Consider the following 13,497-nt stretch of genomic DNA (forward strand, 5'->3'; position numbering starts at 1 on the left):
GTGTTTGAAATCCCGGCTCCCAGCCCCAGGCAGCTCTCAGCCCAGGTCCCAGGGAGATGGTCCAGCCAGGGGCCGTGACAGCTTGCCCGGCAACCCATGGCACGGACCCTATCGGTGCTGGGTCCCAGACCCATGAGATCCCCTCTGAGTGAGCAGGGAGAGACCTCCACAGAGATGCCCGCCCTTCTCTTGAGGATGAGACCCACAGGGCTGAGCACCAGCAGCATCGGCTGAGCTGGGGGTGCTCAGTCCTCCTCAGAATTGGGCCCTTTATCAAGCGCAGGCAGGGCAGGTAAAAGGGGAAAATATGCCGCCTGCACTGAAAGAGGGCGGGAGCCCTGTCCTGGTAGCAGCATGGGCAAAACCCTGTGGGCATCAAGGGGCCCCATCTCCCTGCCCTACCCATCAACAGGCTTGGGGGAGCCGGAGCCCCAGGCCGTCTGGCAGGGATGAGAGCCCAGAGCTCGGTCCTGGCTCGGGAAACCTGTGGGACCCTGTGCAGGGCGGTAGTGAGGCTGGATACAGAGGTGATGGGCCCGTTAGAAACGGGTACCTGCTGGGTGCGGGCAGCAGGGGCAGGCGGGAGTCCCGCTCTCGGCTGGCTGGAAAGGGCCCATGCCGCGCGCTGGAGCAGGGGGAGCAAAGCAGATGGGGTGTGGGCAGGAGGGTGAGGCACCCCAAGCCTGGGTGTGGGTAGGATCATGTGCGCCCGCCGGTGACCGCCGATCCACTGGCCCCGCTTTGCAGGCCTGGCGCTGCCTGCTGTGGAGGGGGCACTCCAGTGCTGTCCCTGGCAAAGAGCACTAGCAGGAGGAAGCCACATGTGCCATGCAGCCCTGTGATGCCTGGCTGTGCTCAGCCCAGCCGCCGGGACTCTGCCCCAGCCCCCCACCAGGCAGCAGCGCCCTGCCTAGAGCCCGCAAACAGCTCCTGGGCAAAGCCCGGAGAGTCTCCACCTGAGAGGAAGCCGCCTGTGTGGGTTTCATTATTTATGTCGCTATGGTGGGACCACCCGCAAGCCCCAGAGCCAGCCCCTGCTGTGCCAGGTGCTGTACAGATGTGGAACACGATCGTGGTCCTGCCCCATCACCTTGGCACTCCCCATGCGTGTGTGCATGTGTGTTTCCATGTGCTTCTATTAAAGAAAAATAGAATTAAAAACCCTCCTTCTCCTTGTCTGGGACATCAGGTCCCCACCGTCCCCCGGTGCAGTCATTCCTGTAGCAGCAAATGCTCCACCCTGCCCAGAAGTTTCAGCATCACCGGATTTGCAAGGAGGTAGCTGTGATGAATCGAAATAACGTAGGACTTTCATTCTGTGTCACTGCCATGAGGAGCTGAGCTTGCAGGCATCGCTCTACGGACAGTACAGCACCAGGCTGCATTTTTATTGATGCTGAGTTTGGCGTGAGTGGTGGGAGGGAGAGAGGCCTGGACCCATAAAGTGGACCCGGATTTTGAGGGCCGTGGCGAGCGTCGTATTCGGGTAAGGGGAGCAGTGATGCTTCCTCGGGCTGTGAGGGAGGCTGGGTTTCCAGGCCGTTTTTGGGTCCAGGCTTTTGTAAGGATGCTGCCAAAAGGAACCGTGAATGCAAATCATGTGCACCCATTTCGCTGGTCTGCTCCCCTGTGCCCGGGCGGGGGCGGGCACCAGCGTTTTATGGCTGCTTGCACTCCCGTCACCTCTTCCGACATCTTGCTTCCCATGTTGTACCAGGGGCTTCTTCCCTCGGCCCCATGACCTGCAAAACGGGCCGCTTGTCCTTGAAAAGAAATGGCCTGAAAGGCTTAAAGCGTCACGAGCCCAACGCAGCCCCTCATAGGTGATCTCCCCCGAGCTCCTCCGGTGCAGCTGCCTCATGGCGGTAACCCAGCGCCTCTACCCTGCAGAGATGCTGCACAGCATCCCAGAGCGCAGCAGCCCTCCTGGTATCTAGGAGATACCACAATATCTACAAAAATGAGTTTTTTCGACTCCAGGTATACCCTTCCCGGCTGGAGCTGAAGTAGAAGCAGGTGGGGGTTTGAGAGAGGCAAGAGGTACCTGCTCCCACCAGGTGTGATGAGGATGCCTGCATGAATGCCCCGACTCCTACACACATCTGTGGTGTGCACACACTCATGCAAGGGGGACCTTGCGGGCAGTCACCAAGACAGTCCCTGATCCCACTGGCTCAGACTGAAGCTGCTCCTGCACCTGCTTCAACCCAGCCCCACCTGGCAGGGAGCAGACCCGTGCAAGCTCTGTCCTCTGCAGACGGCTCTCTCAGCCCTTTTCTGCTGCTGGACTCTCTGCGGGGTGGGCCTCCACCCCTCTCCCTCTGCCCGCAGCTCGCTCTGGTCTGTGCTGGTTTGTTGTTTAAACAAGCTATAAAAAGCAGGAAGCCCGTCAAAGCCCAGCAAACACGCTAGTCAACTTTGACTTTTCCCTGAGTCAGAACCGGGATGCTGTTTGCTTTACGAGGCCTCGGAAACAGAGTGCAACGGGTCCCTGGGGTGGGCGAGGAGCTGTGCTGGGTTATCGCAGCTCGGGGAGAGTGAGGAGCAGCTCGGCAGAGTCTCTGTGCGGTGCCGGCGCTGGGCGTGGGAGCCGGCTTCTGCTGGCTGCGGCGTGCAGCAGAGTCCGGCGTGGACCCGCGGCGCGGAGGGAACCTAGGGTACGGGGCCTTGTGGCCTGGTCTGTCCCAGGGTGTCAGGGCTGGGCCGGATCCTGCTTCGTGCCCAGTGCTGCCAGTCCCCCAGAATGAAGTGAGGGGGTTCTGGCAAAGCCCTGCGGGTCTGGGGCAGAGCTCTCGCTGAGCAGGGCGACGGCTGCGGGGGGGTGCATTCGTTTGCTCCAGGAAGGATTTGAAGGAGCGATATTTTTTTCTTTTTTTTGTCTATGCACTTCTCAATTGCTTTGGGGGTGTCACCTAGGCCAAAGCCTGTGCAGCCCCACGTGCAGGGGGATTTTGACGGAGCCCAACCTCATCCGTGAGGACAATGACCCTTGATTTGCAAACGTTTCCATTTCTGTGGAAACATCATTTTTTCCACCCCCACCCACAAAGCCCCGTTTGGATGGAAGCTCAGCCAGAGATGCTGAGCTGACCCGCGGCCTTCGCAGGTGGCACGGAAACGGCTCTTCCCGGCATGGCATCGCCTGGCGCGTTGGGTAGAGCCGGCGTCCCGGGGCGTGGGGCCGCGGGCTGCATCTCCTGCAGCCTCGGTCCTCAGGCAGCTCGTTTGCAAAAGCAAAGCAGCTCCAGGCGAGGTGCCTGCAGGCCCGGCTGCGCTCTCGCACCTCAGCCTCGCGGCACCAGGAGGGAAGCGTTTCCGTGGACAGCCGCAGAGCTGAGCGCCGTGCGCGCGCCGAGCCCGCAGCCCCGCCAGCGCGAGGGGCCAGGGATTCCTCAGCCGCTGCCTGGCTGTCCCCCCGCTCCGCTGCGGCTCTCGCCGCCGGGCCCCGCCAGGCACCTGGCGCCTCCGTTGCTGGGGTCAGGGCTCCCTGCCCTCGTCCGGGCGGTCGCCGAGATCTCGTCTTGTGGTTTCCTGCCAGGAGGCTGCCCGTTCTAGTGTCTGCGCTCGCGCCAGATCAGAAGCCTCTGCGGTTTCTTCCTTTGGTTTTTCCTGCCTGGTTCTGATGAAGCCCCGAGATCAGCAGGGGAAAAGCCTGCCACCCACGCAGGGCTCGTGATTCAAGAGAAATGGATGCAGGCGTGAGGCCCTGGGGGAAAGGAACTGCCTGATTCATGGCTCGCACCATCGGAGTGTGATTATCACCCGGTGCCTGCACCTCCCTGGAGATGCTCAGAGCATTGGTCCCATTTTACAGGCAGGGAAACTGAGGCCCAGGACAGGGAAAGGATTCGCCCCAGGGCTGCAGAGCAGAGCTGGGAAGAGTTCGCAGGTCTCCCAAGTCCCAGGCACGGGCCGTGTGCTGGGGGCATCGCAGGCTCCTGGTCCTTGTGGCTGTCTGTCTCCGTCTCGCACTGCAGTCTGCCCTCGCGGCCATGCTCCCCGCTAGCCTGATCTGGAAACGCTTGTCCTGGTGTGACTGGGGCAGCGTGGCCATGATCCAAGCTCTCCAGGGCTGGCAGCTTGGGCAGCCTCTGGCTCTGGGTGCCCCGCTGGGGCAGTTTGGAGAGGCGAAGCGGCTTCCCCTGAAAAACACATTGTCTCAAGGTCGGCCCCAAATCCACCCGTCCTGGCCTTGGCTTCTTGTAACCGAGGGCTTGGGGCAGTCTCAGGGCCTTGCTTTGCTCCTGCGGTGATCCGTGGCTTTGCTAGGCCTGGCCTGGGAAGCAGGGGAGGGCTCGGGGCATTGCATGCAGCCTGGAAGATGCCGAGCTGGGCATCTTGGGCTGCGTTGCTGGGGTCCCTTCAGTGGTCTGCCTGTTGGCAGCGCGGGCACATGCTGGGTTCGCACGCTTGCCTCGGGGAAGACTTGGCTCCGTTCCTTGCTGTGTGTGACCTCAGGGCTTTGCTGGAGCACATGGAAAAACATTGGCATCCTCGGGGGGGCTGGGTGCATCTCAGAGCACTAATTAGGCCTTCAAATAGGAAGTTTGCACTCTCTGCCCTGATGCAAATGACCTATAAATGCGCACCGGCTCTTCGGAGCTAAGAATGATCCTCCCCGCTGCCGGAGGACCTGGTCCTGCCAGCTCTGGGGCGCCTCCGTTGCGTTCCTGCCCGGTGCAGAAGGGTGTTGTGGCACGGGGCAGTTGAGGGGTGGTGGAGCTGTCGGCCACGTGAGAGCTTAGGGTGTCTGCCTGTCCTGTGTGAATCTCGAAAGGAGGGTCTGTCCTGCACTAGACCCTGGGTCCCAAGCCCAGGAAGGGGCCGTGGCCCTAGGAGCAGGAGCAGGGGCCAAGGGTGCAGGGAGCCGTCGTGTCCTGCCCTGGCCGTGGCCTGATGCTGTGCCCGCCAGGCCCCGGCTGAGGGGGTTGCAGTCGGGACAGGCCGGGAGGGCCTGGCAGGACTGGAGCCTGCTCCACCCTGCGGCAGCAGCAGGAGCCTGTTGGCTTGTGGAGCTGAGCCGGGCACGGGATACCAGGGCTTGGGGCTGGGGGAGAAGGGGTTTGTCTGTGCACTTGCTGGCAAGTGAACCTCAGGGCCATCTTGAACCCTCAGGCCAGCACGTAGGATGCCTGCTGAAGGATTTGGAAGTATGTGAAGCCCCAGGCTGAAAAGTTTGGGGTGGAGGATACTTGCTGGTCGTGGGGCCGTGTAAAGGTTTTTGAACGATTCAAAGGATTTGGAACTGATCTGGCTAATTTGACCTGATGCGCACACACTTTTCCAAAATATAACCCCCCCCAGACACACACACACACACACACACACACACACCCCCTGGCTAAAAAAAACAAAACAAAAACACTTGCTCTTGAGCACTGCTTTGGCCAGAGATGGAGCACCGCAGCGCTCGGCCCACCCCGCACGAGTCCCTGTCCCCTCTGCACCCGGCCTCCCTCTGCACGGCCCGTGGGTGTGCTGGCGGCATTGGGAGATGGCCAAGGAGGCACCAGCCTCATGGCGGTGGTTGCTGCCATGGTCCCAGGTCATTATCCTTGGAGATGAGGGGCCTCGAGAGCACCCGAAGGCAGGGGAAAGGGAAGTGGTTGGGCGGCTAAGAGGAGAAGCATTAGCACAGCAGGAGGCTTAACCCGTGTCCAGGGTCTGCACCGGATGGATCTGCCCGATCTATTGTCTCTGAGCCACACGTGGGAAACGCCAAGGTGTGCTCAGCCCTGGCACTGCCTGGAGGATGGGGCTCGTGCCCTGTCCGGCGTGGGCACGGGGGGGCAGGGGGTTGTGCCTGTGTGAGACAAGGCCGGCACGGGCACCACGCTGGTCTGTGCTGCGTTTCCGTCCCTCTCGCACGAGGGCCTTGCACTGGGGGTTGGTGGCAGCTGATGAAAGCCAAGAGGCAAGTGCATGGCTGGCGAGACCAGGTCCCCTCTGCCCCCCCCCTGCCCCGGGCACTGGCCTGGCCTGGGGCAGCTGGGGGGGCAGGCTGGCAGCTCCAAGCACGAGACCTTTGCTGGACAGAGCTTGGCCCGAGTCCTGGCGGCCAGGAAACCTCAGGCCTCCCTCTGCTGTGAAAGGGGCACGGGGTCTCCAAGGCACAAGGGGCTGGGAGAGCTGCTCGACCTCTGTGGCACCCGCAGCTCCGAGGGCCAAGGCTGGCGTGGTGCGCCTCCAGCCTCGGGTGTCCTCGCGTGCGGCCAGCTGATGCTGCGAGCTCGGGCTCGGCTGCGGGAGGTGCTGCTCCTGCTGCTGTAATGAGCTGCTTGGGGAGGCGGCTGATGAAACCAGTCCGCGTGTTGCATGAGCCCTCTCTGTCTGCGTGATTAACCGTATACCCTGTAGAGGCCGGGGGGAGGGAGGGGGCTGTGGCCGGGGCTCTGTGGCCGGAGCCGCGCCTGCCTCTCCCCTGGATGAGCAGGGGTTTGCTGGGCTGCTCTTGGCTTTTGCTGTCCCCGTCTGCAGATGCCTCGGCCAGGCCTGGTCCCTGGGGGCCCTGTTGCCGTCAGCCCCACGTGCAGCAAGGCCCGGGCGGGCTGGGGCTGGGGCGGTGAGGCCCCTACTCCGTGCCTGTCCAAACGCGGGGGCTGCTGCAACTTCCCTTTTTCTTTCTTTAAACCCAGCGCTGCCTCCCCCGCCTGCTATTCTCAGCCTCCAGCCAGTGACCACAGCATCTCGGGCTGCGTCACAGCCGCCCCTGGAGCTGCCGGCGCCTGCGGGCACCGGGCTGGCACCGGGGGAGAGGGGGTGAATCGGATCGGCCTGCCCTGGGCTCCCTGGCTGCCTGGGGCAGGGACGGGGCCGCTGACCTCTGCCCCGTTCTGCTCCACGCCCCAGCCGGGGATGCTTCTCCCCACTGAGCCGCCCGGGACCGGCCCCATATTTGCGTCGTTCTGATTGAATAGTAATGCGGTGCTGCTCCCCCGGCCCCCACCCTCCCGAAGGGCCCTCACGTACTCGGCAAGTGAGAGCCTGGGAGCAGCGGGGAAATGCGGCCATCTCTGGGGAGCGGCGGAGGGAAGGGGAGGGAAAGTTCCTGCCCAAGAACAAAGAGGCCGTGGGGCTTGGCCGGTCTGTGGAGAGCAGAGTCCTGGGCTCAGGGCCGGCAGGATCCGCCGGAGCCCCGGCCCGGCCTCGGACCCTGGGTTTGGGGTGGCCGCATAGCTCAAAGCTGGGGCCTTATCCTTGCACATCAGCCAGGTGCAAAGCTAATGCAAGCCCCAGCCCAGCTCCCCATCACAGAGGCTCTGGGCTGTGCGGGGGTGGGGGTGCTGGAAGAGGCAGAAGTGCAGCAAATAACCTTCTGGCAATGGTGCACCCCTGCACAACCCCGCAGGGGCCCTTGCAGCGGGGGGCCGGGGCTGGGTGACGCAGGGCAGCCTGTGGGCTGCTGTGACCCTGCCTGGGGCGTCGCAGGCTGCATCCCTCCGCTTCCCCCTGGCTGCACCCACACGTGCAGACCCCACCTCCCCATGAGCCACACGCCCCGGCTTTACAGCCCAGCATGAGGGAAGGTAGGGCTGGGATGGAGGGAAGGTAGGGCTGGGATGGAGAAGGAAAGGGCTGGGATAGAAAGGGTTAAGCAAGGGGAGAAGGGAACCCCCCTGAGGTGACTCGTTAACTGCTGTTGTTCTGGATCCAGCTAATTGCCCAGGCCTCAGGTGCCCTGACAGCGGCGGGGGCCATTCGCTGTCTCTATGGGTGCCCACCCAGCCAGTGGCCTCTGAGCCCGCGGGACGCCCAGCGGCACGGCGGCCAGCACGGTGCCTGCACCGCCAGCCTCAGGCCCGCAGCCCTTTTTGGGCAGCAGAGATGTTCCAGGCACCGGGCACAGCTGGGGCTTGCATGCTCTGCCCAGGGGCTCATGGAGCTCGGCATCCATGCAGGGGCTCTGTCCAGCCAAGGAAGGGGCTTGGGTTGCTCAGCAGCCGGGCTGATGCCCAGCCCCTGCCTCTGCCTGCCCCAGATGAATGCGTGCGAGGCCAAGGGCTTTGCCTGGCGCTGTCCTTGCAGGGATGTGCTGCACCAGTGGGCTTGCCCTGGGGCAAAGCCTGGCACTGAGCTGAGCCCGGCCCTGCTGCGACCAAGGCTGCAGCCTCCCTGGCTCTGCTTGGGGCTGGGCACACACCCTGCCCCCTGATCCTTGAAGCCCCATTCAGGGAAGATCTGCCCTCTGAGCCAGCCCTGAATGCCCACCACCCAGCCCTCGGTGCACTCAACTCTCAGCCACCCGCCCATCTCCCTTGACTGCCTTGCACACCCGCTTTGCACTAGTGCCCCTGCCAGCCAGGGAGAGGCAGACTGGGCCCTCGGCCAGCAGGCACGGTGTGTTGGGAAAACCTCGGGGAGGGCTCCCCGGGGACCGTCGGCTTCTTTCCGGCAAGTCCCTTCCCATCGGAGCGCGGGGCACGCTCGTCCCCTGGGCACACCTTCGCGTCGTGCGTGGGCCGACAACATGCCGGGGCTGGGGGCCGTGGGAACCCAAGCAGAATTTCCTTCCATCAATTAAAATTAGTTTGGATCGACTAAATTTAGCTGCCAAGGGAGATGGCGAAGGCTGCCGAGAGAGGAGCGGGACGAGAAAGGGCACCGCGCGGGCACAGGGCAGCCTGGCCGCGCCCCGGGCCGCGGCGTGGGGAGGGGCACGGCGGGCTCTCGCTGGGTGTCTGGGAGCGGAAGCCGGGGCCGCGGCAGGTCCCCGGGGACCGCAGGCCAGGACGGCGCCAGCGGGGCCTGGCTCCAAATCGGGAGGGAGGCTTGGCTGGCCCCAGAGAGAGGAATCCGGCCCCTGGGCCCCCTCTGTGTCCTCCTGCACCCCGCTGAGCCTGCGTGTGCCCCGGAGGACGTGCTGGGCCCCGACGAGACCCTGCTCAAAGCTGCTGTGAGAAGCCTTGCTTGGGCTGGGTCCCATGAGAAAGCCCTAATCCGAGAGGCTGAGACTGGCCGTCCCCGACCGCCATCGGTCGAGCTTCGGCGAGAGGAGGCTGCTGGCACGGAGCCGTGTCCCCGCCAGCGCTGAACCCCATGGGGCCGCGACTCCGGGGTCCGGTCCCTGCCAGGGTCGGGCTCTCGGTGTGGATGGACCATCTCCGCCGCAGGGGGAGCGGGAATGGGCGAGGGAAGACCGAGTCCCAGGTGTGGGGGGCTGGGCTGGGCTGGGCGGCAGGGGAGGAGGGCCCCTCCCACCCGCTCGGGGCAGCAGGGAAATTCGGGGTCTCTCTCCTGCCCGCGCCGCTGTCACGCACACACCGACGGTAAGAGAGACGTGGGTGGTTTTCATTTCACTCCCTTCTCAGGCAGCCACTTCCTGACCCAGCCGTGTCTGAGGTCAGCGCGAGTCTGCGCGAGAAAAAATAAAAAGTAGCTTAAAAAAGGATTGAAAAGGGGAGAGAGAGAGGGAAAAAAAAAATATAAAGCCTGAAACCTCCCAGCCTCCCTGGGCCTTGCAGAGGGAAGCCCGCCGGCTCGGTGAGGTACCCTGCGGTGGTGGCGACCGGGAAGGGGAGCTTCTGTCCTCTTGGCACGAGGGGAGAGGTCTGCGGTCCCGCCGCGGCCCCGGGAATGCAGGTGCCCCAAACCTGCTGGGTGCCGAAGGGTGCTGGCGGGGGCAGCCCCGGAGGTCGGAGCCGCAGGGGACTGGGCAAAAAGATGGGGGCGAGGTCGGCAAAAAGACCGGGGTCTCTTGTGTTCTCCGCAAGCCGTTCCCGGGCGAGCGCCGGCCCTGGCCAGGCCGCGCCAGGAGCCTGCGGCCACGGTGCCAGGTTTGGTTTCTGTTTTTTTACTGAGAAACTGAAACATTCCACCGAAAATGAAACTGCCCCCGGAAATGGCCGTTCTGGGCCAGCTGCCGTGACGCAGGAGGTGCGGGCCGGCCCCGTGGGCGATGGAGAGGAGGCCGCGGAGCCGCCCCCGAGGCTCCGTGCTAAGCCCGGGCTGCGTCGCAGGCGGTTGGGCTGGACTCTGGTCCGAGGCCTCCTCCGGGCTGTGCCCGCCGTCCCCTCCCTCGCGCCTCACCCTGCCGACAGCTCAAGGGCTGCGTCTCCCTCTCTTCCAGCCTCTCCTCGCAACCAGGCGTGAGCAATGGGGCGGAAGAAAATACAGATCAGCCGCATCTTGGACCAGCGCAACCGGCAGGTGAGTGACAGCCGCGGCCCCCAGAGCCGCCTCCATCCCCCTGCCCTGGGGCAGGACCAGAGCGACAGGGGCTCTAGTAGCTGCGGTCAGTGCCTGGAGCCAACCAGTTCCCCAAGCTGGCCCAGCCCAGCGCCCAGTCTTTGCCCCGTGGGGTCCTGGCCTGCCCTGATGAGCACGTGGCATGTGCATGGCCGATGGTGCTGTGTTTCCTCCTCTCCAAGGTCTCTGGCAGGGACCAGCCAGCCATGCAATGCCTGGCAGCTTGCAGCAGCGGGCACCGTGCCACCTGCTGCAAGGGCAGAGCAGTGCCTGGGGAGCTTTCTTATGCACCTAATGCGCCTGGGGGCAGAGGATATTTATACCAGAGCTGAGGAGCCACGGGCTCCGGGAGGCACTAATTTAGTCCTCGCGGTGAAGCGGGGCGAGGACGGGCCCCTGCACCCGGGCCTTGCAGGCCATGTCTCGTGGCGGGGGGGGCATCTGTCCTGGGTGTGGGCCAGGAGAAGCCCAGGAGTCTCTGCTGACCGGAGGAAGCCAAGCCCTGGCACCTGGCTGTCGTTGTGGGTGCAGGGCACCGGGGTTGGGCCCACAAGCAGGGTGTCCAGGAGGTGGCAGCTCCCAGGTGAATGCCAGGGGGGTAATGGAGAGGGCACAACCGCAGGCTCCTTGTCCCTCTTGCCCCGAGCGAGCCCCCACTGAGGGCCCCCGTGAGCATTGGTCACCATCAGGCCCTCTCCCGACGGCTGCCCTGGCACCACTGGGCATCCCAGCCCCAGCCTGGGGAGAAAGCCGGGGGTCCTGGGTGTCCGGGCAGTTGGAGCACCTGCCCAGCGCGCTGTGCCCTGCCCCAGGTGACCTTCACCAAGCGGAAATTCGGGCTGATGAAGAAGGCCTACGAGCTGAGCGTGCTGTGCGACTGCGAGATCGCCCTCATCATCTTCAACAGCACCAACCGCCTCTTCCAGTACGCCAGCACCGACATGGACAAGGTGCTGCTCAAGTACACCGAGTACAGCGAGCCCCACGAGAGCCGCACCAACTCGGACATCCTTGAGGTACCGGCGCGGGGCCGGGCCCAGGCCCAGGCGGCGAGCAGTGGAGCCAGGGCCCTGAGCCGAGCCGAGCCCTGCAGGACACGAGTTTGCAGGGGCTTGGGCTGGAAGCGGGGTGCCCGCCTGAGCCCCGGTGCTCCAGTGCACGGGGCAGTGGGCCCTGGGGTGGGGTGCGGATGGAGCAGGGCAGGGGCTGGGTGCCGGCCACGCGGGCCCTAGTCGCTCATTGCCGCCTTCCCTGCCAGACACTGAAGCGGAAGGGGCTGGGGCTGGGGCTGGAGAGCCAGGAGCTGGAGCTGGAGGACGGGCTGGACTCCATGGAAAAGCTTCGCAAGCTGGACGAGGGCGTGGACCTGACGATGGCGCGGCCACGGCTCTACGTGAGTAGCTGGCTCCCCCCTGCCCCTGCCTTGTACCCCAGTGGCCAGAGCCACAGAGAGTGCAAGCACTGGAGGAGTCGTGCCCACGGTGTCTGGGCAAGGCACGGGCACCCCCAAGTCCTGCCATGACCCCGCTGTCCCCCTGCAGCTGCCGTCCTCCCTGCCCAGCCACGAAGCCGCCTATGCAGGCACGCCACCCTCCGGGAGCGAGGGGGGCCTCAGCAGCACCAGCGGGTCGCCGCAGCACCAGAGCCGCCCGCCCACGTTCAAGCCGGCCATCCCAAAGCACGGCCCGCCCTCGGTGCGGTCCCCAGGGCCTCTCCCGCCAGGTGCGTGATGAGTAGGGGCCGGGCTGGGCTGCAGCCACGCCATGCAAACCTGGCCCCTCTCCTCTGTGCCTCGGTTTCCCTGTCAAACCAGGACAGGGTTTGTTCTGGTAAAGCAAAACACCCACCAATGTCTCCCCGGCTGCAAGGGGGGGACCGGTGCCCCAAGTCGGGGGGCTGTGGGAGCATCGGAGCAGGACTCTGGTGGCTTCCAAGCCCTTGGCACGTCCTCAGCGCCCCAGCAGGCAGGACAGGGACCCACGGGGGAAACGGGCCACCCCCACCCTGGCACTGCTGTGATTTGGCGCTGGGGGGAGAGCTGGGGTGGGGGGTGGCGGCTGCGGCCGTGCAAAGCGCTTGCTGCTGCTGTGTCTGGGCATGCACGGGCGGAGGGGTGGGGGCAGGCGGCAGCTGGGCAGGTGTCTCCTCCTGGCTCCCCACAGCTGCTTCCGGCACCGTGCTGAGTCACGGCTTCTGCGGCTGTGCGCACGGGCACACGCACCCATCGGCGCACGCTTCCCATGCATGTGCATGCCGCCCCCGCGTGCTCGCATGCACACTTTGCTGCCATGGGGGGTGCTCCAGTGCCCTGCGGGGAGGGGAGAGGCAGGGGTCCTGCTGCCTCCTGGCTTTGCTCGGGGCTGCAGCGAGGCCGGGCTGGGAGCAGTGGGAGGCGGTGGAAATCTCAACCCCGCTGAGTGCAGCCTGGCTTGAAAGCACCCGTCAGCTGGAAAAAGTGACTGGGGCTGACCAGTGGAAACTCCCCGGGGGCGCGGGCGGGGAGGTGATGAGGGGGCCAGGGGGAGCATGTGGCTTCGCTGCGGCCGCGCGGTGCCGGAGATGGCGCGCTGGGGGCAGCGCCCACGCGGTCTGTGCAGGGCCCTGGCGCTCGCCCCCGCACCGGAAGGCCCTGGGTAATCAGTGCTGGGGGAGAGCTCACCTCTCCTGTGTGCTCGGGGGCAGGCGCTCGGGCTGGACCCCTCCGCCCTTCTCCAGCTGCCCTCTGGCCCAACCGGCCCGTGCTCTCTGCGGGTGGGTTGCAGTGAACCAGATGCTCATCCTGGGGACAGGGCGGAGAGCCACCCGGGCCCTTCAGACAGAGCCCCCAGGCAGCCAAGAGAGACCTGTGGGGCTGGGCAGGGGCCAGGAGCCCCCCTTGCCCCCCATCAGCCCTCTTTCACCTGGGCTGCGCTGTACCTGCCCCCCGAGGTGCCTCATTTCCCCTCCTCCAAGCAGCAAACGAAGGGGGGGCTGTCAGCTTGTGCCGCCTGCCAGGCTCCCGCCGGCCCCCGCCCCCGTCGGCCCCTGCAAGCCGTGTGCAGGGAAGGATGCCAGCGGCCGCTGGAGGTCTCCCATGCACCGCGCAGCAGCGCTGCTGGAGGCAGGCTGGGGGAAGGTGGGGAAGGGGCACCCTGTTTCCTGCCTTGCCCAGGGGCGGGGAGGACCAGCTGGGGCTGATGCCAAACTCGGTGCTTGGCCTCCGGCGGCGCGCGTGGGGCTGGCCCGCGAGTCCCGGGCTGGCCCAGCCACCGGGGCTGTTAGCAAATGGCTTCCGCCGGCCCCAGCCGCAGCCACGGGAGGCGGCCCGCTTGC

The 13,497-nt window shown here is 65.3% G+C and overlaps 1 protein-coding gene across 4 annotated transcripts in view; it reads left to right on the top strand.

Moving 5' to 3' along the window:
- The first annotated feature begins 2,530 nt into the window (after positions 1–2,530).
- The window catches only part of MEF2B (myocyte enhancer factor 2B), a 15,580-nt gene continuing 4,613 nt past the window's right edge, over positions 2,531–13,497 (top strand). For 2 of the 4 annotated variants that reach the window (XM_006028832.2, XM_025210299.1), the window contains exons 1-5: positions 2,531–2,657; positions 10,067–10,146; positions 10,998–11,201; positions 11,444–11,578; positions 11,727–11,907. In XM_006028832.2, coding sequence (XP_006028894.1) covers positions 10,093–10,146; positions 10,998–11,201; positions 11,444–11,578; positions 11,727–11,907 — 574 coding nt within the window. In that variant the 5' untranslated portion in view covers positions 2,531–2,657; positions 10,067–10,092. Of the gene's footprint in view, positions 2,658–9,228; positions 9,267–9,472; positions 9,547–10,066; positions 10,147–10,997; positions 11,202–11,443; positions 11,579–11,726; positions 11,908–13,497 lie in introns of those variants that run through there. The other 2 variants (XM_025210297.1, XM_025210298.1) reach the window with 2 other exon arrangements.

This window comes from Alligator sinensis, unplaced genomic scaffold (assembly GCF_000455745.1).
Source record: "Alligator sinensis unplaced genomic scaffold, ASM45574v1 scaffold1354_1, whole genome shotgun sequence".
Classification (NCBI taxonomy): Eukaryota; Metazoa; Chordata; order Crocodylia; family Alligatoridae; genus Alligator; species Alligator sinensis.